Source organism: Crocodylus siamensis, chromosome 5, assembly GCF_052110815.1.
Source record: "Crocodylus siamensis isolate JL-2025a chromosome 5, ASM5211081v1, whole genome shotgun sequence".
NCBI classification, from domain to species: domain Eukaryota; kingdom Metazoa; phylum Chordata; order Crocodylia; family Crocodylidae; genus Crocodylus; species Crocodylus siamensis.
Genome location: NC_143399.1, coordinates 135,331,055 through 135,353,471, shown reverse-complemented (window position 1 = coordinate 135,353,471; position 22,417 = coordinate 135,331,055). Strand labels below are relative to the sequence as shown.

Sequence of the window (22,417 nt, the reverse complement as noted above, 5' to 3'; positions counted from 1 at the left end):
CAAGGAGGAGCCTTCTACTGGTTTTCTTACTTTTAAGCAAGATAGTTGCAGTACAGAAATCCATACTTTTTAATTTGCTTTAGGAGGAGGAAAGAAAAGAGAACTGATGTAAAAGACTGGAGATGTGGACTGAAGCTTTTCACTTATACTCTAGGGCTGGCATTCTTCCAAAGTACTTCCTAAGAATGAAGGTGATACGGGAAAGCTAAAGAGACCAAACTGAAGTCCTTCACTAGGTAGGTGAAAGCTATTTTATCATATTTGTTAAGCACAAGCATGAACATACTCTGCATATACAAATTAGAGGCAGGAAATATTCACAGTAATTGCAGGGAAATGTCAGGGAGTTGTTGACTGACTGGTTCTGTGCCTGCAGCTTGGCTCTAAGCTGTAGAGAAAGTAGTAGTAACTCCATAAACTTGACTTTATGTAATGGTGTGGAAAAAAAAAAAGGACAAGATTACAATAAGACTTGATTGTGTGTTGGTTTCTGGCAGTAAATATATTTCCTTTTTCATACGCATAAAACGATGCAGCAGGTGGAAGTAAAGTTAGTTAATTCCTCAATAAAAAGTGCAATAAATGATAACAGTAAGGATTCCTTGATGTGATGCATTTAGATACAATTTTACAGAATTCAGAAATGCTACTGATCTCTTTCTTTGTCTGAGATTTATTCTGTATATAGGAAAGTGTCTGGCAGCAGTGAAGAATATTAAAGGGAGAAAAGTCAGTTGTAGAGCATGCACTGTTATGCCGCTTTTTAAGTTTTTTATCATTTGACTAGTGCAATCAAACCTAAAATAGTTCCTAAATGAAGCACCTAAATGTGGGAGAAAACAAATGTATTTCACCATAGCTTCTTATGGACCTTGTTAAATACACATCAAAGGATTAATTTGAAAGAGGACTTGTGAAAGGACCTGGTGAAATTCATTTAGGATTCATTTTTGGGTTGATTCCAAACGATAAGCTGTTTTTTGCTTTTTACTTCAACCTGAACTAATTTTTTTTCACTTAATCACCGAATATAAACTCAAATATTCACATGTCTCTTCTTTGAATTGTATACATTTCTACAAAGAGGTCCAGGAGTATTCATGTCTTCCTCATATTGTTTCTAATGTACAAAACAGGTTATTTCCCATGCATTATAAACAAGGATGTAGTATATTAGCAGGGCTCAAATTATACTTTCACTTTTGGGGGATCTGAAAAAAAACTGGGCTGCCTGTCGCAATACCCTAATGAAATCAGACAAACCTCCCCCCCCAGTCTATGATTTTCAAATTTTACAAGACGGGCTCTTGTCTTTTATGAGAAGGCTGAGTCCACTAGAACTCCCCCATAATTTGAACCCTGTGTATTAGGCAATCTTGCATTCCAGTTGCAAGAGAATTTATATACATTTATCCTTTATATAAAACACTTCCCACAGTAAAAGTTATACTGTCTTATGCTGTTTATAAACCAACTTTTAAAAACTTCATGAGAAGGTCAGCTATAGACTTAGAGCCAGACAAACATTCCTGTGTGGTCCACAGTCTTTCATGTACACCAATAAATTACTGACTCTAGTTAGCTTTCTAATAAAGATGATTTAACATTGCTGGACAGATGCTTGTTTTCTAATAGTGCTCTTCTGAGCAGAAACAACCTTGGCCATGTTAACCAGGAAAATGAGCTAAAGCTCTACAGCAGCCGTTCCCAAACTAATGGGGTCGCAACATGACGGGCTGTGGGTTAGGAGTGAGGGGCTATGCTGAGGAAATGGGGCCATAATTGAGGTCATGCAGAGGAAAGTTTTCAGGAAGCTGTCCTACAGGGTCTATCTGAAGACAATAATTAGGGTATGTCTACACTGCAGTCTGTGCCAGTTTAATTGAGTTAGTTTTGGTAACAAGGTAAATTATACTAGGCTGGACTGTTTGTCGTACTTGAGCCAGCTGTAAATTGGTCTCCCTATGCTGCATGGCAGGTTACACTGGGTGCATCTACATGTGAAATTAGGATGAAACAAACTGGATGCAGTTTGTGCCAGAGTTTATTGGTCCCAGGTATAGTGGTTATATAAGCACCTGGGACTGCAGCGTATTGAGCAGGGCTGGTGTGGCTGCAGTTGGCAGGGGGCTTGTGGGGAGGGTGGTCAGTCTCCTAGCCTGGAGCTGTTCCTGCTCAGTGTGCTGCAGAAGGGCTGGGGCATGTTTTAGCATGGGGCTATCCAGCAGGCAGCCTCTGCATTATAGCACCCTCATGCCCCAGCCAGCTCTGGTCACTATCTACACCTGATTTGCAGCAGAGTAAGTAACTGCGGTAGGACACTACTTGTATTGGTCAGTATTATCCTACAGCAGAGTTAATTAGTTTACTTTGGTTTTGTTGACTTGACATGCACCAGATCAATACTTGGGATTCTGGTTACACTGTTAGACAGGATGGCGTGATGCACACTTGCACACGCTTCTGTGGCTGTGTGAGAGCACTGGGGGCATCTGGGGTAACTTGGTGCTTGGAGTTACTTGATGCTGAGGTGCCTTTGGGGTTACTTTGGGTCACTTGGGGTTGGGGTTACTCTGCTTCACTGGGGCTTGAGGTTAATTGAGGCTCCAGGCAGAGGCGATGGAGAAAGCTGGGGCTGCAGCAAGGAAAAGCAGCAGAGCTGAGACAGGAGAACCTGGCAGTGAAGCCAGTGGAGCAAGGTAACCTGGAATCCAGGTCAGGGAGGTTGCAGGTGTTGGGGGCCAGATTGGGGAACCAGCCAGGGGTTGGGAGGTTGCAGAGAGGCTGTGGGTGGAGCTGGGGAAGCCAGGAATGGCCAGGGAAGTCTGGGGCTGGGAAAAGTGGCAGGAGTGGGAGACTGGGCAGGGAGGCTGCAGGGAGTGCCTAGGGGGAGCTGCAGATGCTGGGGAGAGGTGGCTGGGGCTGGGAAAACTGGCAGGAGTGGGAGATGTGGCTGGGAGGAGCTGCAGATACTAGGAGGGAGGTGCGGGTGCTGGGGAGAGGCGGCCCCACCAGGAAAAAGTGGGAGATGGGGCTGGGAGGCTGCTCTCTGTGGGCACCACATGCATCAGGAGCGGGAGACAGGGCCAGGAGGCTGCAGGGAATGCCAAGGGGGAGCCGGGAGTTAGGAGGGAGAAGCAATGGAGGTGTTGGGGCAGACACAAAGCCAGGAACAGAGCAGAGTCACAGAGAAGGTTGGGACAGAAAGTGGAAGGTCAGGCCAGAGATGGGAAAGCTGGGGAATGGAGGGAGGTCTGGGAGGTACTGAGGAGGCAGAGGAGAGAAAGATGGGGTTTAGAGGAGAGCAGAGCCAGGGTTTTGTAAGTGGCAGAGAGGAAGCCAAGATAGTTTCATAGTAGCTAGAGTCGGAAGGGACCTAGGTAGATCATCTAGTCCGACCCCCTGCCTTGGCAGGAAAGAGCACCGGGGTCAGATGACCCCGGCAAGGTGCTCATCTAACTTCCTTTTAAAAATCCCCAGGCTAGGAGCCTGCACCACTTCCCCTGGAAGCCGGTTCCAGGCCCTAGCCGCCCTGACTGTGAAGTAGCGCCTCCTAATATCTAATCTAAACTTACCCTCCGCCAGCTTGTGACCGTTATTCCTGGTCACTCCTGGCAGCGCACGGGGGAACAGGGACTCCCCCAATACCTGCTGATCCCCCCTGACCAGTTTGTAGCAGGCCACAAGGTCCCCCCTTAACCTTCTCTTGTGGAGGCTAAACAGGTTCAGGTCCCGTAGCCTCTCCTCATAAGGCCTGCCCTGCTAACCCTTGATCATACGAGTGGCCCTCCTCTGAACTCTTTCCATATCGTCCACGTCCCTCTTAAAGTGTGGCGCCCAGAACTGGACGCAGTACTCCAGCTGCAGCCTGACCAGTGCCGCATAGAGGGGGAGGATCACCTCCCTGGACCTGCTCGAGATGCATCTGTGGATGCATGACAGGGTACGGTTGGCCTTCTTGACTGCCTCCCCACACTGCCGGCCCATGTTCATCGTGGAGTCAATGACGACTCCAAGATCCTTTTCCGTCTCCGTGCTGGCAAGAGGGGAGTTGGCCAACCTGTAAGTGTGGTGCCGGTTCTTCCTCCCCATGTGCAACACCTTGCACTTATCAGTGTTAAACCCCATCCTATTCTCATCCGCCCACCGTTGCAACCTGTCAAGGTCAGCTTGTAGCCTATTGCACCCTTCTAGTGCACCCACATCCCCCCACATCTTAGTGTCATCAGCAAACTTGAACAGGGTGCTTTCTACCCCCTCATCCAAGTCACTGATGAAGATGTTGAACAGTGCGGGCCCGAGGACCGAGCCCTGCGGAACCCCACTGCCCACGTCCTTCCAGGTCGAGAAGAACCCATCCACTACCACCCTCTGGGTGCGGCCCTCCAACCAGTTGGCGACCCATTTGACCGTGTGGGCATCGACACCACAGTCTCCCAGCTTTTTGATGAGGACAGGGTGAGAGACAGTGAGATGACACAGAGAGAGAGACCAAACGAAGGTCAGAGGCCTTTGCTTGGTGGGGAAAAAAGTGGGTGATATTTACCTATCCTGGGCCGTGAGCTGATCCTCGATGGCCAGTCAGGGTGTGCTCCAGCAAGGTGTTGTCCAGAGGGGGTTGCCGGCAGGGCCTCTGGGTAGAGAGGTGGGTGTGACGCAGTGCTGGTCCAGATGGAGGGGGTGTCCCAAAGAGATCGCACACTACCACCCCTTTTTTAGGGGAGGGCTACCTGCGTCTCCTATGGGAGTGACATGTCCAGGCAAGGACAGTTCTGCTTAGATACCTATGTGCAGATCCAGGTGTCCTCATTGTCTAGTAGGACACAATGGTGGGGTTGCTGGCTTCTGTAGGGTCTTTGTCTTCCAAATGTTGGGTTTCTGTTCTGTTCCTCAGGTGAGGTCCATGGTTCTTGGGTGAGTCAATGCAAGTCAATGATCCGGTCATTGAGTTGATCATTCAGTAGAGGCCTCCTACCATTGTACCTCAAGCACCCTCATTCATTCCGGAACCAGTTTACGTGAGACTGGTTAGACATGAGTCACAGTTACAACATAGGTTACACCCGGGGAGAGAACACGAGATGGAGGCTTGACAGACAAAATGGAAACTTGACATTACTTTACAGACATAGGCCTAAATTATATAAATTCAATATAAAACAGTAAAAATCAATACACATATAATAGGAACTATTTACAACATAAAAGAGGCTTGTTATAATAATAGTATACAAGAATGTAGCTTAGCTTACCTAGTACTACTTGTAATCACTTATAAGGGGTAGACAGGGCAGAGAGAAAGTCAGAAATGGTTGGGGAAGGGGAGGGAATACATTTTTAAGTCTATATAAAAGAAAAACCTGGGGGTTTGGCTACAGTTTAATAGCTCTGTAAGTGTAGACAGTTATGTTTTACTGAACAGCTAATTAGGCAACTGCAGTAAGTGGTCTCATACAGATGCCCTCACTGTGAACATACCTTAAGTCAGTGGTTCTCAACCAGGGTGCTGTGACACCCTGGGGTGCTTCCAGATCCTTTCAAGGGTGCCATGAATGTTAGTATTGTTAGGTATAGAAATATGATTCACAAGATAAACTCACAAATTTCAAACAGGAATCCATAGTGTTTAAAAACCTTTCTGACTTGCTGAGGTTTTTCTCAGTACTTTGCAACAGAAGAATTGCTCTATTTTTCTGAAGAATTGCTCTAATTTTTCTGTGGTCAAAAATCAAGCAAACATGAAGAGCTGACATTTTCCAAGGGGTGCCTGGAGTCTAGTGAGAGGTGCCTTGGGTTTAAAAAGATTGAGAATCACTGCCCTAAGTCAACCTTTTGGGACAGTTTGCGGGTTCTGTAGAAGGCAGGGATGTGTGCAGTGTTTATGTTGGAGCTACACTGGCTTTGTAATGTAAAGGTGGGAATAGTCCTGATCCCACCAGCCAGGACCATTGCAGTGAGAAGAACACTAGCAGCCTGTATTAAATGCACAGAACAAGGAGCTGTTTTCCCCAGAGTGCCCAGCAAGGCTCCTGCCTGTCAAAGATATGATGCATCTCAGCATTGTCACTCAAGCTATACACCACTCCTGCCCTAGCATAAATCATCCTAGTGCTTTTTATACATTTTTTATCCAATGCACTAGTTCTTAACTGTTGCACAAATAATTGTGCACTTGAAGAGCTGGGTTTCTGACAATACGTGGGACTTCTTACCTTGGCGTTGGCATAGCAAGCTCTTTCCGTGCCTGTGGCAGAGGTGGGAGCAGGATTATGCCAGACACTGGGTACAGGGGAGAGGGAAGGAGGGGAGGGGAGTCTTACTTGCTCCACTTGTTCACAGACCTCAGCTCTTGCTGTAGCACTGTGGATGTGGGCTGCTGCAGCTGAGACAGACTGACCACACTGACTGTAGCAGCCTTGGTACAAGCTCCCTAGGGGCTGATCTATTCTCTCCCCTTCCTTCTCAGATACACTACTGGGCATGTGATTGCACTTTCCATGGCAAAGACTCCCCAGAGGGGTACCATTACATTTACCTTGCTTCCCCCTGCCCCCAGTTACGCTTTGGAGTTGCACCTTGGAACACTTTGGTCTGCTGTAATTTGAAGCTTAGCAATAACAGAAGAAGCTGGATTGTTTCTTTCCTTTAGATAGATAATATGCACTTCACAGGATATAAACTCCAGTGCTTATCTTGCCAGAGTTCATTGCTTCCAGGTGCTGCTTCTACCTGGGACCAAAGCGTGTGGGGCTGGGTCGGAGCAGCCCTGGCTGGTAGGGAGCCCTGGGAGTCAGCCTACCAGCTCTGATCTGGCTCAACAGGCTGTGGAGGGGCTGGTTGGGGCTTGTATTTACAAGTACTACCCCACTTCAGAGTTAATTAGTTTACTTCAGCCTAATAGCCCTGCATGTGTAGATTGGGAGATGTTTACTGCAGAGCTAATTGGTCTGCTCAACAGTAAACCTCTTATATAGATGCACCCACAGTGTTTTAAATTTGTTCTGGTACTGAGCCAAGACAATACGTCCTCCAGGAACTCTTTTGCCCTTACTTTTTCCTTGTTGGAGAAAATCCAAGCAGGCTGTCGGGCAGCTCTGTTCCACTTGCCTTGCTTCCCCCACTCCCAGTTATGCCTTGGAACTGCACCTTGGAACAGTTTGGTTTGCCATGATTTGAAGCTTAGCAGAAGGAACTTAAATAATATGCTCTTCACAGTGTTTTAAATATGTTCCAGTATTGAGGCAAGCCAATTTTTCCTCCAGGAACTTTTCCCCTCTTGCTTTCTCTTTGTTTGGGAGAATCGAAGAAGGTTGTCAGACAGCTCTGTCCCCAGTGATCTGCTGGGTGGGGCTGACATGAATCCCATTTTAGAATTCAGCTATTCTGTTGGGATTATTTCCTGACTTCCAGCATCCCATTGGGATGCTGGCTGCTACTAAAGAAGAGCAATCTTTTACCTTTGAGAATGACTTGGCACTAAATGCTATTTAATCTGAAAAGGAAAAATTCTCAGGATACCCCTTCTCTCTGACATGATTTTTCCCTTCAAGTGAGCTGTTACCTGTCAGCTGTGTGTTCCTGGGGAACCCTGGCACAGTACCCAGCCTGTCTGACTCACAAAGGACTCTTTCCTCCCCACCCACCCCAACTTTTGAACCAGAACTGATCAGAAGAAAGACTTGCAAAAGACAATGAAGATGCAGTGAGAGATGCACCTAGACCCTTTCCTATAAGGGTGACAGGATTAAGACACATTTAAATCAGAGATGGGAAAGGGAGGCACCTTTCCCATCATTTAGCATTCAGAATGGAGAACGGAGATCCCAAGGCAGGGACCACACTGAACTCTGGGACCAGAGAAGCAGGGGAGCACTGCATGATGGGGGATCCCTGCTCCAAATGCTAATCGGCCAATATCTGCACACACCCCGCTCAGTGTTTATCAGACCAATTCTAGCAATGGCTCCTTTACTGGTACCCAACACACTGAATCTGTCTGTCTGCACTGTGAGCTCCCTCAGAGTAATGCCACCCATAGCCAGGAGTGATCAGTTCCTATTATCCAGCATATGAGCCATCATTTACCCATAAACAAAGCTAGTGTGCCATTGTTATTTCCCTACAAAACCCCCTACGCAAGCTTGTCCTGGTGTTTGCATCCAAAGGCTGCAACAGTTCCACTCGTTTTCTGCCTGGAATAGCTTCAATGCCTATGCTGGGGGCTCTGCCTCTCAACAAACACCTGGGAACTTGGAGTGGTGAGACACCAGCTTTCTCTATCCCCTTTTGTTTAAGCCCACTTTCTAAACCTCTGTCTTGGTTCAATCCCTCTCTCTCCTTCTCTCTTTCTTACTCCAGGCACAGCTTTCTAAACCTGACTCTTGCTAATCAAACTTCAGCAAGCTGACTTTCTAAACCTTAGAATTGGCTTAATCTCTCGCTCTTGCTCCCTTTAGGCACAGCTTTCTAAACCTGACTTTTGCTAATCAACCTTGAGCTAGAGTTCCCCAAATACCTCATTGAAACTGTGTAATATTGTAACTGTGTTTCCTTGTATGGCTATTATTACTAGTATCATCATAAATTTCATATACCTGGGAATAAAATAATTTTTATAGTCAAGCTGGTTGCTATACTCTCTCTGATCCTCATGTACTCTTCCTTCTTTTCTACTTCCTCACCTGTTCTGTAGCAACACTGTACATGCTGACTGACCTAGCTGGGTCAGACGTACTGTATTCCTCTGCTGAGGTTGGGGTGCATGTCTAGAAATGTAGAGTGACCTGGCCTGACTCGGATGTGCTCTGTTAACTTGTATGAGTTCGATTGATTTGGTAGCTGGAGGAACCCAGCCCCATTGAAACTCAAGCCTGCAAGGTAGCTCTGCTGGGGGTGAGGACTTTCAGAAGGGAGAGGTATAACTCTATATAGAAACACAAGTGACACAAGCAGCACATTGATAGAATTACAGTGACCCCAGAAATGTAAATCTAATAAATGTGTACCCCAAAGGGAGGGGCAAATCTGGTAACAGACCAGATGTCCCAGTGTGTTATATCCCTCTCCAAGAACAGCTTTTGGGACCATGAAATAACCTTTGTTTTTGTATGGTAGCATGCAAAATGTCTGCGCATTTATAAATATGCGGTGCATGTTCCAGATGTATTGCTTTCTGTGTTAGAATTTAATCTCTGTTTATTGCAGACAAATAGTGGAATGAAACAAGCATTCAATGCAATGAACAGAGATTAGAGTAAAAAGACAGATCAAGATAGATGCATGCAAACCTCCAAGCACTTGTTTGTTCATTTTCAGGGTGAAAGTATAAACATTTTTAGCACAATGAAAATTAATCATATCTGTTACTTTGGCAACTGTTCTGAGACAGTGTTCTTCACAGAAGGCACCCCCTCCCAACAGATTATTAAATTCCTCATAATACAAATCTCAGAAGTACACACACTTGGTACTAGTGTGAATTTTGATTTTTTTTCCCCAGACCATAATGGGAAATATTGCTAATGCTCTTTTAAAATGCTGACGGCTCATTATTGACTTGCTCAGCAGGTTAGCATATTCCTTGACTTGCCAAAGACTTTTGTGTAGGAACAAATGATTCAGGATGCTTGCTGTTCTTCCTCCATCAGAGGAGCTACCATGCAAGAGCACTGTCACAGAAACGAGGGGGGCAGTAACCCTAAATAAATCTTGTAATGGATACCATGAAAACATTTAGGTTTAAGTATACAGATAAAATTGTTTCAGTTTTTTGAAAATACTGGAATTTTCCTTTAAGGCTGACCCTCTCTAGGCTGTTGGTGCATCCCCACAATATAATGCCTGAAGCTCTGTCCCACATTTCAAGCTTATTTTCTTTTATTTTTTGGTTTTGTTTATAATAATGCATTCCCCATTAAAATACATCCATAGCTTCCCTTCATAGTTTCATAGTAGCTAGAGTCGGAAGGGACCTAGGTAGATCATCTAGTCCGACCCCCTGCCTTGGCAGGAAAGAGCACCGGGGTCAGATGACCCCGGCAAGGTGCTCATCTAACTTCCTTTTAAAAATCCCCAGGCTAGGAGCCTGCACCACTTCCCCTGGAAGCCGGTTCCAGGCCCTAGCCGCCCTGACTGTGAAGTAGCGCCTCCTAATATCTAATCTAAACTTACCCTCCGCCAGCTTGTGACCGTTATTCCTGGTCACTCCTGGCAGCGCACGGGGGAACAGGGACTCCCCCAATACCTGCTGATCCCCCCTGACCAGTTTGTAGCAGGCCACAAGGTCCCCCCTTAACCTTCTCTTGTGGAGGCTAAACAGGTTCAGGTCCCGTAGCCTCTCCTCATAAGGCCTGCCCTGCTGACCCCGATCATACGAGTGGCCCTCCTCTGAACTCTTTCCATATCGTCCACATCCCTCTTGAAGTGTGGCGCCCAGAACTGGACGCAGTACTCCAGTTGCGGCCTGACCAGTGCCGCATAGAGGGGGAGGATCACCTCCCTGGACCTGCTCGAGATGCATCTGTGGATGCATGACAGGGTACGGTTGGCCTTCTTGACTGCCTCCCCACACTGCCGGCCCATGTTCATCGTGGAGTCAATGACGACTCCAAGATCCTTTTCCGTCTCCGTGCTGGCAAGAGGGGAGTTGGCCAACCTGTAAGTGTGGTGCCGGTTCTTCCTCCCCATGTGCAACACCTTGCACTTATCAGTGTTAAACCCCATCCTATTCTCATCCGCCCACCGTTGCAACCTGTCAAGGTCAGCTTGTAGCCTATTGCACCCTTCTAGTGCACCCACATCCCCCCACATCTTAGTGTCATCAGCAAACTTGAACAGGGTGCTTTCTACCCCCTCATCCAAGTCACTGATGAAGATGTTGAACAGTGCGGGCCCAAGGACCGAGCCCTGCGGAACCCCACTGCCCACGTCCTTCCAGGTCGAGAAGAACCCATCCACTACCATCCTCTGGGTGCGGCCCTCCAACCAGTTGGTGACCCATTTGACTGTGTGGGCATCGACACCACAGTCTCCCAGCTTTTTGATGAGGACAGGGTGAGAGACAGTGTCGAAAGCCTTCCGGAAGTCCAGAAAGACTACATCCACAGCAACCCCTGCGTCTAATGATATGGTGACCTGATCGTAAAAGGCCACCAGGTTGGTCTGACAAGACCTGCCACTGATGAACCCATGTTGGTTGCCCCTGAGCATGCATTCCCCCGCAAGGCCCTCCTGGATGTGTGCCAGGATAATTTTTTCAAAGAGCTTACCCGGGATTGAGGTAAGACTAACTGGCCTGTAATTTCCCGGGTCCTCTTTTTTTCCCTTTTTGAAGATAGGGACCACATTGGCCCTCTTCCAGTCCTCCGGCACCTCACCAGAGCACCACGAGTGCTCATAGAGCCGCGCCAGGGGTCCCGCAATGACCTCAGCCAGTACCTGTAGAACCCTAGGGTGAAGATCGTCCGGACCAGCAGACTTGAACACGTCCAGCCTCTCCAGAAGTACCCTAACTAACTCCTCGCTAACCCCTGGCCCAGGCGTGTCTCTCCCGGGGCCCGAGGGGGGCCCAGCAGGGAGGTGGCTGAACTGGTCCCTACTTAGGAAGACGGAGGCAAAGAAATCGTTAAATATGTTAGCTTTGTCGTCAGGCGTGACGACTAAGTTGCCCATCGTGTCCTGCAGGGGCTCCACATTACCCGGGACCCTCTTTTTACCCCCTATGTATTTGAAGAAGGACTTCTTATTGTCCTTAATCCGGGAAGCTAGTCCTATCTCCATCTCTGCCTTGGCCTTCCTGACTGCCCCCCTACATCCTCGGGCGACTGTAACATAGTCCTTCTTGGTGATGACCCCATCCCTCCATTGGGTGTATGCCTCCCTTTTAGCAAGGAGACATTCCCGGATGCTCCTACCCTTAGTATTCATTTTCATTTTTGAGTTCTTTCTGGAGACAGGAGTGTCTCACTCTGCATCTGGAAAGAGGTGATAGATTTTTGGATGCTTTCTTTATATAAATAATCAAATTATTCCCGTAATTTAAAGAGGAAATAGGTCTTTTTCAGTTCATCTTCTCCCTGGCAATCATGGAGTCGTCTTTCCAACAGCCACTTGGTAATCACAATTTAAATAATATAAAGTAGTGCTTGAAACCACACATGGCTTATTTTGTCATAATAAAAAACTAATAGAGGTTAAAACCAAGCCAGCTGTAATGCAACACAATGGTGAGAACATACAGACTGGAAGATCAGATCTTTCCTTAAGGAATGCCCTACAGAGGTTCAGTGAAACCTGAATGTATAGCAGGTTATCACAGTCTAAGGTGCTAGGTGCTTTTGGAATCAGGAATGTATCAAAGTGCCTCTGAGGCTCTTGGCAGAATTGGTATGGAGCTGAAATAAAACTAGATTTGTGTGTGACTTTAAAAAACAAAACAACTTTTCTCAATAGTTCTCTATTAAAACCTTGCTAGCTCTTCGTCTGTATCTGGGAATTAAGGTCATGAGTCATGTTTTGTTTTAGAAATATGAAAAAGCCAATATGCATTGGATTAAAGTTTTATAGTAAATAGCTGCCCAAGGTTCTTGTGCTCTGCAGTGCCAGTCCTATGAGGCAACAGTTTGAATCCTTAGGGGAACGATTTTCATATTATCATTATCTGTTACCGGATTCTGCTCAGATTCCGCTTAGTTCCTTGTGAGAAGCATGCTGGTGGATGCCACGGAGTTTGGGAAATCTTCCAAATGCTGCAAGACAGAGGCCAGCTCATGGCTGCTGTTTGACAGCCTCTGTGTAACTTTACATCTGTTTCCTTGTCTGATGTTAATAACTACGGGCAATATTCTTGAATATGTTATTCTTCTGGGTTAAACTGTCAGAGGTATATGAAAGGAAAATTTGAGTTTTTCACAGCTTTACATGTATTTCTTGCAGTATCATATCAGAGATATAGAACCTTTAAGAGATAAGGAGGTCACATCCATAGGTCTGATAGAGTTGCTCTTGGTGTGGTATATAAGGTTGGAGAAAAGTCTGCTTTAACGTACCATTTTATTTTCCCATTCTATTGTCAACGAAGAGCTGATTCAGTCCCCTGCATGACACAGACCAGCTTGTAGAGCAACACACATTACTACCAATCTAGCAGTATCTTTGAGACCATTCTGGGTATCATGAGGTGGTAGAATATAAGTTTCTTTGGTCCTATCCTTTCCAGGCCAACACATCTCTTACGCAAGCTGTGTACCATACAGCAATTCTTCTCTATCTGGGGAACCCCCAGATGCCCAATAGGCCAGCAAGCAGAATAAGACGGACCAAATGTCTCCAAGGGTCTGGCCTGTACACAAGACCCTTGCCAGTACCTGGTTCTGGCTTCAATATTCCTATGACTCTGGAAAATTATTGTGGGGTTTCTCAGAACAGAAATAAAAGTCAATTGACTTGGAGTCGGTTACAAAGGATGTAACACATGGTGAAGGCTTTGTGGCAATATAAAAACCTGGCTGCTTTGCACATTCATTCCACCGACGTCAAACCTTGGTAGCTGCTGTAGATGGATAATCGGAGTAAACTGTTTATCTTTCTAAAGAAATGTAGCTGAATAAGTGTACTATAAATAGTGTTGACTTGTCAACTAGACTGTATTCATCACCATCATTGCAGTTCTGACTGTTATATGCTAAAAATTGTCTCTTCACCAGCTGGCCTACCAAATGAACACTTCATACTGACAGCAATATGTTCAATTATGGTGAAAACTTTATATATCGTTTCCTGCCTTTATCTGTGAGTCATGCCATACTTTCTACTCTGCTGGTCTCAATTCTCCAGATGGACATTCTTTTCTGTTTTGCTTTATACAGAACTGCTGTGCAATTTAAGCATCATGTGCAATGAAAATCTTTTTGAACACTTTTTTTGGTTACAATTTGTAAGTCCTTTGACTGAAAGTTTTGCTTGCTTGCTGGCCTGTTACGGATAATCTCATAGTTCATGCCCCAGCTCCTAGTCAAACATTTTTAGTCTTGATCTTCAAAGACATAATTCCATGTTAAACAGGTTTTATTGATACCTTATCATAAGGTACTCTGTATAATGGAAGCTCTTTACTGACAGTAAAAGCCTTGCCACTTGGGACACTTAGCATGTGCTTTATCTGAGATCATAGTAAGCATTATTATAATAAGTTAAAAATTAGAATGTGTTTTGAGTAGTCCCACTGTCATACTTGCTACAATCAAGATTCAGGCCACATATATCACACCAGTCTTGTTGTGGAGCTGGGAATGACGAACAGGAGATTTTTGGTCCCAGCCCAGGAGCCAATCTGAGACTTCAATGGAGTCCCGTAGCTGGGGTCAACAATCAGCTGATTTTTGGTCTTACCTCAGGTCCTACCAGAGCTGGTTCCAGTCTTGCATGCAGTTCTGTGGTTGGGACCCACAATCATCTGTTGATTGTATTATCTCCATGAAAAAGTCCCATGTTAACTCATATTGTATAACAGGATCTGGAGGTTCTGTTCACTCAAAGCTTTGCTATGATACTATATGCGAACAGTCATGTTTGAATACATGGGCACTGGCATTTTAAGAGCATTTCACACATGCAAAGTGTTCCATGCAACATGGCCCTAAGAAGCCTGATCTAACTTTAGTTCACCTAGGATGTGAACCATGGCGAATCCACACCTGATCTAACCCAAATGTGGGTACATATTCAGAGGAAAGCCCCGCTGCTTGCCCCAGTCTCAGGGCCTCGCTTTTTCTACCCCTGCTTTTCCCTCCCCCACCATGACCAGGTTATCTTTAGCCCTCTGACCTCCCCCAGATGCCAGAGAGAAAATTTTCCCCATGGGCCTACACCTTCCCTCCCCCCACCACAATGCCATAATTACATGTCTGACTCATTAACCTGAGGTCACTCAAATTCATCAAAGGGTTTTCCATCTTTTGGATACTCGTGTAAAGCCTGTGTAACTCCAAAGTTTCACTTTATTTGGGATAATTCCTAAAATTTACTTACGACAGGTGTATGGCTTGCCTTCTCATCCTACTTCAGTTGCAAGCTATTTAAAACGTTAATAGCTTTAGGTCCTATAATACTCAAGAAAATGGCTATTTCTTTTAGGTTGTCCTTCTCACTGAGACCAATGCTTGCTTGCAGATGGTAAAGGTTTCTTATGAATGAGATATTAAGCAGGACAAGAAGCAGAATAGGTTTACTAGTACCCAGACTTGCAACCTCATGTGTGGAGACTATGGGCAGAATTCTCTTTCACCAAGTGGTTGACCAAAGTGTAGCATGCAGTAAACTCTGAATTGCATGACAAAAGTGTAGAATTGATTCTGTTTTCATGTGTGCTCTCATGTGCACTTTCTTTCTTTGACCCAAACCAGATCTCCTTGGTTAGCTAATTGTTTAACTCTTAACTGCATATATTTCTTACTAACAACAAGACCATGGCACTTGGCTTTCCTTACTATCTTATGCTCCTGTCCTTCTGTATCCATTTGCCGTTCACCTACAAACCACTTCTCAACTACAAGCCACCTACACTTTCTTGCTGTGACCTTAATCCTGGAATTCTTTGTACCCAGAAAGGATGTTGGGATGTGGCAAGAAATTGAAGGTAATTTGGTGGTCCTAAGGTAGACAAAAAGTTAAGAATATTGGAGTTTATGGTATGATGATACAATTTTTAATAAGCAGTAAAGAGATGCATCTGTCAGAAAAGAAGGCACAGTACTCTGATTAATTGCTTGAGCATTCAGCTCAGCTCAGACTGTCTGCCCAGGTTTCTAGTCTAGCTAGTGTGCACTTGTACATGTTCAGTGGCGCAGCCATACATTAATGCAGAGGAAAATTATATCTCCAGGATGCTGGCAGACTATATATATATATTTGCTATTGTATTATAGTATCAATGAATTTTTTTTTCTTTAGGGTTTTGTACTTCAGTTTTTGTCTAATGCATGTGGTAGATATACTGACATTTTATGATTTGTCTTGACAAATATATGTTTGTAGTGGAAGGTTTATCTTTTAAAAAAATTCGGTTAAACCGCAATGTGAAAATAACAACAAAACGCTGCAAACAAGGTTCTTTGGGTGAATCTGATATCTTTTATTAGACCAACTTAAATAGTCGGGAAAACAATTATTAAGCAAGCTTTCGGGTTCAAAAACCCTTCATCAGGCTAAGGAATGTCAGCAGTTGGTGTGTGTTCTTCCTGGATGGAATGAAAAGTAAAGAAGCCAGAGCCTGGGCTGGTCTGCATACAAGACAGGTAGTCAGTGAAATGTAGATGGAGGAGTCAATGGGTGAGGGACAGGCAGGGGTGGGGGGAAGAGAGAAGGGGGATGAATAGTGAACACGGCTACAACCTACACCCCAATAAAATGCTGCTACCTCTTACCAAGGATTGCAGAAAAGGCTTGAGCCATATTCTGTCCTTCTACAGAAAACCCCTGGGGAGAGAGAGAGAGAGAGAGTTCAGAAACTTTCATGCTGTTCTTAGGGGAATTTCTTCCTTGCTACTCTGTTTGAGGTGGAAGGGCATGGTGGAGTGGAGAAGCTGGGACCATGGCACCCACCCTGAGGAGCTTAGGTATTAGTGGGAAACTCGTCTCCCATCTTTGCCTGTTCTTTTGCATTTTGCAGGGATGGTTGGTCTCCTTCCTCCTAAATCTCATTTCATTTTGAGGCATCTGCTATTGGGAAGCCTATATAAGCACATTAGCAGCCATGAGAAATTGGATTTAAACTAGTTGCAAAGCCAGGAGGGGATCAAAGCATGGGAGATTCCAGGTTCTTCACCTTTTACTATAGACACCCTCTTCCATGATATGCTGAATCCTCCCAGCCCCATAAGTCTGGTGGGAGGAAGAGCTTTGGCAGGCTTGGATGGAGCAGACAATCATGCTACAAAGGTCAAAGACTTATGAGAATGTGGAGGCCAGATGAGACCACTGTATCATATAGTTTTGTATAATACAGGCCATAGAATTAAGAGCCTCTGCACCTTATTTCACCTTCTTTTCTTGATGAAACCTGCCACTCTAACTCCCCTCTGCTCATATTACTCTAAAGAAAAACCCAGGCTTCTTATTTTGTGTTTACCAGGTATACTTTCTTCCATATTCCATCTGTGCTGTACTGCTCAGTTTTGGTCCAGGACAGACCTTAAGGGTAGAATTAGAGAACAGGCAGCTGGAACCAGTCAGCAAGGACAGAGGAAGATGCTGTTCTTCAGAGACTTCACAGAAAAATCAACATAAGAAATATTTCAGAACGATCTACTTTTGCAAGATTAGCCTTCTGGATAGTGGCTCAATATTTCTTTTTTGTTTCTTTAACTATTCATTTACTACACTGCATAAACTCTAAAGGTTTTTAAAAAACTATTTTTTTTTCCTGTTCCAAACTACTTATTTTCAGTGTCTTTGCTCAATATGTGGCTGTAATTTCTTTGTGAGAGATGGGTTATTTGCTAGTACTGCATTGCAAAATATTTCACTTACAGCATTTATGCATATACATCAAGGGAAAAGTCTGTGCCATTAGCAGTTGTTCGCTCCACTGGCATATCCCGCTTCTAAACTTGACCCTGTTTTATAATATCCATTTAAACCACAAGCCACCAAGTACAATTAACCAAATAAGGCAGCTAAATGCATTGATTACAAAGGAGATTTTAGAGTCTAAAGTGAAGGAGGAAAATCTGAAGTTAAATAACTGTTTGTAGCAATCAGAATTTAAACATGACAAAGAAAGAAGAATGGGGATACTCTGAGCCAGCACTGATTTGTACCTGAATTTTCTTCAACACAGAAATGTTTGAATTTGCCCATTCTTGTTCCAATTAGTTTATTATTATTGAATCAAATATTGATCAATCTGCATTTGAAAGTAGTTGTTTGTTTGGTGGGTAGGAGCTTTTTAAAGAGCAAGGCATGGGGAAAATAGACTGCAGAGCTTATGTCCTTAAATTCATTAAGAAGTTGTAAGCTGTCTTTTTCATGATTAAAAATTCCTTGAGGCATCTTGATATATTCTGTGTTTCTTATGGGTTTTTTTTTTTTCCCTAGGGAAGCTCTCAGAATGGATAACTGCAAACTACTTCTTATTCTTCTCTTTGCAGCTGCCTTCTGTTCCACTGATGCACAGACAACTGGTAATACATTATACATCTGTTCCTGTTTCCACTGAGGTCAATAATAAACCTTCCTCTGCCCTTCCTGGAAAATAGGATTTGGCTCTGCGCTGCTTATTAACTCAGTATCTGTGAAAGAGCTGGTGCCATTTAATTTTTTGGAGTACTACAGACGTGTGTGTGTGTGTGTGTATGTGAGATACAGTATGTTTATACACACACACACACACTTTATTTTTTTTATATTTCACTTATATATATATATATATAACATACCCTATTTACCCAAATGTAAGATGAGGCCTTTTCCCCATCAGCATGAGAGAAAAGCCCCTCATATTACATTTGTTTACAGGAAAACACATTAAATACAAACCACTGCCAGAAACAATACTGTACAGTCATGGAAACCATCTGTGAAGATAATTGAATGCAGCCCACACTGAACATGCGCATACAACACCTGGCCTATCTTGGGCAAACATACTGATGGAAACCCACCACACGGCTAGGTTAGTACAACCCATTTGAATAAGATATAAGGCACATTGCACTCAGTCCCCCTCAGCATTGATTCTTTTTCAACTCATAATGAACCACTACATCAAATATATGTTGACTTCCACTTCATTCCCACAGCTAAGCAGTGCTTTTCTTTCCTGTTTCTTCACCAGCCTTAGACATCTAGTGATGTTTGGCAGATACATATGTAAATGAGAGCTCTGTTGCCCACTCTCTCAGGCCATTGCATGGGACTGATGTAGCCCCACCCACTGGGGTGGAGCCAGACCAAGTGGCCATGCACCTCATCTGCATATATATTTTTGGAGGGTCCTAGGACTTGTGACAAGAACACCCGGCTCCAGTCTTGAGTGGGGAACTGGCACCTGCATCCTTTGTTGGGGAGCACACATACTGATCAGTGCTGGGCTGTGGGGTCCCTATGGCTTGAAATGCTGTTGACTCTGTTAGAGCCCAGCCCACTGAACTATATGACCTATCACAAGCCTTTTGGTTCTGGGCTAATATCATGCACAGTTTGTACTATGCATAAGTAGGTATAAAAATACTGCTCCAAAGTGTGTTTATGGAGTACTTGTGTGGAAACTTATAGCAGTTCACAATAAGTTAAAATGATCATTTCTGTGTAGATACCCATGGTAATTTCAATGACTGTTTTTTTTGTCTCTTGTGTTTCAAATTTAACAGGGCTTTCTGTATAAAGTGGAGGGGGTGGGCAGGTGTAGACAGCTAACTGCGTCAGACCAACAGCAGTTTCCTGTTCCCACTCTGCTTGAACCTCTGCAGCTTCTGCCCTGCTCCTCCCCTTTTCTCCCCTTACTGTCATGTGCAGCTCAGAGCCAGAGTAGGATTTGACAGCCCTCTTATAATTGAATTCTATACCTGGAAAATTATAAAAAAATTTATGCATTTTCCAGATATAGAAGCTAATTAGTAGGGGGTCATTATAAATTCAGGGTCACCTTGTATTTGAGTAAATACAGTAATATAATATATATGTTTTACCAAAAATGATGGTCCAATAGCTTTTGGTTTATTTATGGTGATGTTCATTGCTTTCAAAAACCAAGGAACAATTTTGCTTTGTACAAATTTGCAATTGCAGCAGTTGACAAAATATTTGGGGAATAAAACATTGCCAGCTTTACTTGTTGTTCTATTAAAAAGCAATGCTGTGCAAATCAAGTACAGGTTTCCCTCGCTGTATGCAGGTTCGGTATGTGCATGTTTGCTCTTATGCAACGACCCTTTTTATACCAAAAATTCATTATATGCGAGGTAAATTCACTCTTATGTGACGGGTGTGTTGGAAGCCCACAGTTAGCTGCTTTGTGTGGTGCATTGTGGGAGTGATGCACACTAAAATATAGTTCCCTGTGTGGATCTGTGCTTCTCGCTCGTTGTCTATGATATGTATTTTTGTCGTTGCCATCCCCGTTATGGTAACATTCACCACCGCCCTGTGCTTGTGTTTACTGTCTACTGTTGGTGAGTACCAAAATTGTCTTGTAAAAGTAGTAGAAGTGGGTCTGGGTGTCAGTATGGTCAAAGTCTTGGAAAGTATCCCTATTTGTTACATTGTAAAGTGGGTTCCCTTTATGCAAATTCAAGTTATGTGCCTTTTGCAGGAATGCATATACAGCATCAAGTGAGGGAAACCTGTACTGTTTTTTGGTTTTTTTTTTATAAATGCAAGACTCTCAAATTAATCTACCCTTAGGTATGTTACAGCACTCCCAACACTTTGCTTTTTGTTTTTGGTCTTTAGCCCTGTGTGATGGTCTTGTATATGGAAAGAACATCTTCAACAACTGGTAGGAGGGTTATGCAACCATTTGGGTTTCATAAAAACCTTTGGACCCAATACATTTGTATTCATGGATGAAGTATTGACAACTATAAAATGTGGCCAGACCAAGATTTTCAACTGTCTTCCTTATTCCTTTTGTTGTCTAGCTTTTAACATGCACTCTCTTCCCACAGCATATTCCTATAAGTTTCTGTTTATAGTATAAAAACATCCAGAAGAGTGTTCTGGCATGGTTGCATCAAAACTAATCAGCTTGATAACCATTTAAATTGTTTGTAGGAAGGAAAGTCAAATTTTCCTTGCGTATGAAAATAGCTATGAAATCACTGAAAAGCAACTTAACTATTCTAACCTTTTATCACTTTTCTTGTGTAGCTTGCAAAAAAGCCACCTTGGCGGATATTGTATTTTTAGTGGAAACTTCATCAAGAATTGGCCAGGAAAACTTTCAGAAGATGAAGGACTTCCTCTACACTTTGGTTTCAAGCCTTGATGTTGGTAACGATCAGGTCAGAGTTGGATTGGCACAGTACAGCCATGAGCCATACAAAGTGTTCTTGCTGAATCAATATTCTTTGAAAAGTGATATTTTAGAACAGATAAAGAATTTGCCTAATAGAAGTGGAGGAACGTACACAGGAACAGCTCTGGATTTCATTAGGACAGAATATTTCACTAGAGCTGCTGGTAGCAGAGCTGAGGAAAATGTTCCTCAGGTGGTCATACTGGTTTCTGTTGGGGAATCTAATGATGAGGTCAGAACACAAGCCAAGGAGCTGAAAGTCAGAGGCATCTCTTTGTATGTGATTGGAATAAATGGCCAGGATCCTACTGAGCTTAAGAAAATTTCCAGCAAGCCTTTCAAGAAGTTTCTGTTTCATGCTGATAGTTTTGATGGACTTCAAGATCTCTCCACTAGCCTTTTGCAAACAATGTGCTTTGCAATTGAAAGCGAGATTCAAGGTAAGTAAATTATCTTTCCAGTGGTAGCATTTCAGAAATTTTTCTGATGTACTTATGCAAGTAAAAGGTGAAAAATATATCCTGATTTTATTTTAATCAGACTTGCACCAATTTTACTGTATGTTACTTTTCTGAAACCAGATGAGTTAATGTTCATTTAGGTGCCCATTCCAAAAAGCATTTCTTTAGCTTGTATTATTTCCATTATAGTAGACACGCATTAACTGTATGTTTTAAAGTCAATTTCAGCCTTAAGTGCTTTCTATAAGTTGTATTTTAGAATACTATAAGTGTAATCAAATTCAAAACCACTGTAAAATATAGGAAATTTCATCAAACTGGAGCTGGCTGAAAATTTTCTAGCAACATGTTCTTGTCAGTAAATGGTCTCACTGAAAACTTTTTCTCTTTGGTCAAATAAAGATTTTTGAGGAAAATCTTGTACTTTTCCAGATGGTTAGGCACTGCCCTTTGGCTCTGCCACAGACTTCCTGTATGACCTTGAAGAAGATATTTAGTGTCTCAGGTTCCTGGCAAGTGTTGTATGTACGGCACAATTTACATGTTAATTGTAACATGCCACACACTCAACCAAATTATCATGTAATAAAATGGCAAACCAGCCACAGAGATGTTGCACATTCAATGTAGGATGACTTTGTGGCTGGTTTGTATTATGCTTTAACTTGAATGTGTAGCATATTAAAGCCTTGCCATGCAGCTTTATTAGGAGTTCTGCAGAATGTGACTGTGGCAACCTTGATCAAACTATGGACCACAAAACATCACTGTCCCCTATACTAATTTGACGGTGATATTGCAGAGATGCATTCCTTTTCCACAAGAGTATTAAACTGGTTAACTAACTCTTAAAATGGACTTACAATTGTTGCTCCAAGTCAGCCATATGAAAGAAGAGCCATGCAACCATATGGTGGGGCTTTAAAAGTGTCAGTGCATGGGA

The 22,417-nt window shown here is 43.7% G+C and overlaps 1 protein-coding gene across 1 annotated transcript in view; it reads left to right on the top strand.

Annotated features, from left to right (window-relative positions):
• Window positions 1–2,619: 2,619 nt before the first annotated feature.
• Window positions 2,620–22,417, top strand: part of LOC149864634 (collagen alpha-6(VI) chain-like) — a 96,292-nt gene continuing 76,494 nt past the window's right edge. The window contains exons 1-3 of the mRNA XM_090049797.1: window positions 2,620–2,699; window positions 18,094–18,179; window positions 20,866–21,453. Of these exons, the coding sequence (XP_089905923.1) occupies window positions 2,620–2,699; window positions 18,094–18,179; window positions 20,866–21,453 (754 nt within the window). The remainder of the gene's footprint in view (window positions 2,700–18,093; window positions 18,180–20,865; window positions 21,454–22,417) is intronic.